The 3,027-nt window shown below is 39.6% G+C and overlaps 1 protein-coding gene across 1 annotated transcript; it reads right to left on the reverse strand.

The window, feature by feature from the left end:
• Positions 1-324: 324 nt before the first annotated feature.
• LOC148866173 (uncharacterized) lies at positions 325-2,648 on the reverse strand. Its single transcript, XM_088980863.1, has 6 exons — positions 2,166-2,648; positions 1,961-2,086; positions 1,664-1,876; positions 1,468-1,566; positions 1,166-1,370; positions 325-1,060 (listed from the first exon to the last, which is right to left on the reverse strand). Exons 3-5 carry the CDS (start codon positions 1,849-1,851, stop codon positions 1,175-1,177), a joined length of 483 nt encoding a protein of 160 aa, XP_088836989.1. The 5' UTR covers positions 1,852-1,876; positions 1,961-2,086; positions 2,166-2,648; the 3' UTR covers positions 325-1,060; positions 1,166-1,174.
• Between the last annotated feature and the right edge of the window lie 379 nt (positions 2,649-3,027).

Here is a 3,027-nt window from a genome sequence, read left to right on the forward strand (position 1 = left end):
ATGAGTCGGGTGCCCATATCACCTTGATGAATTTTAAAAACAAAGTCCGCAGAACAGCTCTCATACTGCCACCATAAAGAGGCTAAATCATCATACAATATAAAGAGACAAGTATTTAGACACAGTTTTAGCCAATAGAGTTTGGAATCTTTCCTTCTAGAAGCCCGAAAAGCATGTATGATACTAAACCTAAATTGATGTTCAATAAGTGGTCCGCACAAGGCCCTGCTCAACCAAGTCATCTATCAATCAACCACAAAGCCAATTTAGTATAAAATTCATTTTAAACAATGTGCCAAGACCTTTAGGTTTTATTGTTCTACATTCAGGCAATAAGAATTTATTTTATTTTATTGACCAATGTTAAATGGGGCATTATTGTTTTACCAGCAACAGTACATAAATCCATATAACATAACATATAAATTAATGCCATTGAAAGCTTTAAGAAGCCATTGTGATAAACAACAAGATGGTTTCATATCCACCCAGTTAAGAACTCCTACAAAAAAAATTAAATCAAATTCCCATCTAAGGGAAAGCAAATACTACCAGAAAACCTAACAGCAAGGTCTGCACAAAGTTGCACATCAACAGAATAGCTCAGGAAATCCTCATTTTTCCAGTTTTCAGCTGCCACCAGTTTTCAGGAAATTCCTATCCACTCTCTTATGCTTTCTCCTTTCCATTTATTTGGATCTGTGCTTCTTATTTTCCTCAGAATCAGAACCATAAACACCAGCTCGGCTTTTCCTACCAACCTTTTACCATGATTTACGAACTTCTATTTTGTAAACTCGGTCACTTCCCTCGATATTGCTCAAATGAGAATGCTTCTTTTCATAAGCTTTTCGACCTTCTCTGAGACATCGTCTCTGTAACTCTTCATATAAAGAAGAATCTTTTCATGTTGATAAACAGATGGTTTTTTGTCCTGGGCATGCTCGATTATATAGCCTTCTCCCCTTAGCCTCCCTAACCCATATTCAACTTCTTCCAACATTGGTGATGTCCGCTGAATAGGCTTTCAGAATGATCGGTCCGGACTGAAGCTTTCTCACTGCAGAGGAGTTTGGTGTCATATGTCTACAGAACTTGTACATATAGGTTTTTCACAAATATTAGTAAATAAATAAAGAGAACAAAAAAACTGAAATGACTATACCTTTTTCTGTCAGTCTTTTTTCCTTGGCAGCATGTCATCTGGACGACTCCAACCTTCAACAGAACCACAGCTAGCTAATCTTTCAGGGGAATATTCTTTCTTGCTTAAGAGCCTTTGTAAGAGTTTTTTTTTTTTCAGACCATCACTTATGGATGAATGCCTTGATATTTTTCGTGAGGAATCAAAAATGTTATTCCCATGATCCCTAAAATATTAGAAATCCAAAACCAATAAGAAAGAATAAAACAAAATTAATATAACTAAGAAGTCAAAATTGACAGAACAGTCAATGTCAATCCTACCGGTAGAGAATAAGTTCCTCCTCACTTGCTCCTGAATTTTCATGATGAATAATATGATCTCTTGGTTGCTTGACAGGACTGTCAGATGCATTAGGCATCCTTGAGAAGTACATAAAACGTTAGCATATCAAAGTCAGTAAGGAAGAGCATAAACATTATGACATTTTGATGCAATACCATGCTACAGAGTACAGACCTATCTTCGCTGGGATTCATTCTCCGTGGATTTGGTGAAGTTTCTGATGGACTTCGTGACATTTCTGGTGATGGTGACAGTGCAGACATTTTCTGATGGGCCTTCCTTTGATAAATTGGATGCCCATTGCATGCCTGATCAAACTGATCAACCTCATCTCTCTCGTGGGTATGATGAACAGGAGACATTTTCTCACGGGTCCTATATGGAGGACTACAAGAAACGACAAAGTATGACTCGGGCAAACCGTGTTCCAAAACAACACCATGGGCTCAAAGAAAGAAAGAAAAAAACTACCTTTGAGATGCAGAATCCTCATGGTATTTTCCGTTATCCACTCAATTAATGGAGAGGTCACCATCCCTACTCAAGCTCCTTCGGCTTCGATATGCAGGACTGTAACTTCTATAAGGACTATGACCCCTGTAAATAGATTATTAGATTAAAAACCAATAGTTTTATTATAAAATGAAAAGTATAGAGCAAATTGAAGGTCAAATACCTATTTCCTTGTCTAGAGGATCGTTTTCTGTCTTGGGGACCTGGGAAGAGGTGACCTTATCAGTGGTGGAGACCGGAACCGAGGCGATGAGACCTTCCCATGCCGCAAACCCCACAGATCATCACCAAAAAACAAACCCTAGAGCAAACAGGGCCATCGATCAGATCTACGCGAGGTGACCTCCTTCAGAAATCGAGCTGTAGCCTGTGAAAATGTCGAAGCGAGATATTCCGTCATCAACAGCAGCGCAAACAGGAACATCGATCAGATCTACGCGAAGTGGAGACATCAAAACGAAAGAGACCTTCCTTCGATGAGGAGACAGGCCCTCCTTCGTTCTCCCTTTGCAACGACAGGGAAAATCGAAAGGCCAAGGAGCTCTTTCTCTCTCTCTTCGAACAAGAGACTCTCCCTGAGCAACCGAGTAGGCAAGCATCTCCATCGGGCTCTGCCCAAGGCCAACCTGCCTTTGTCCATCGGTCCAACGGGTAACCGGTTTCTGCTTTATTTATACGCATCGAACACGTGTCGAGTACAAAATCATTAAAACTGTAAACGTGTCGAGCATTTGAAAGGTTACCGTACGCCCACAAATAAAGTGAGCGTAACAACCTTAATTAAAATGATTATGTTAAGAAAACCAAGAACCGTGGGATCTGAATTGGCTCAGAACCGGTCCCAACCCAATTCTAATTGGAATAAAATCATATAACATATTCAGTCCAATCAGTTTGGTTTTATCGAATACATCGTAGGAAGGGAGCATCCCCTTCTCCAGTCCTGTCCCTGCAAGAGAAAGATAGAATTCAAAATATCTAGCAACATATAACAAATTCTTGCTAATCCATGGAACATGAAGAAT

This window comes from Nelumbo lutea, chromosome 3 (assembly GCF_056320005.1).
Source record: "Nelumbo lutea isolate HS-2025 chromosome 3, American lotus-T2T, whole genome shotgun sequence".
Taxonomy (NCBI): Eukaryota; Viridiplantae; Streptophyta; class Magnoliopsida; order Proteales; family Nelumbonaceae; genus Nelumbo; species Nelumbo lutea.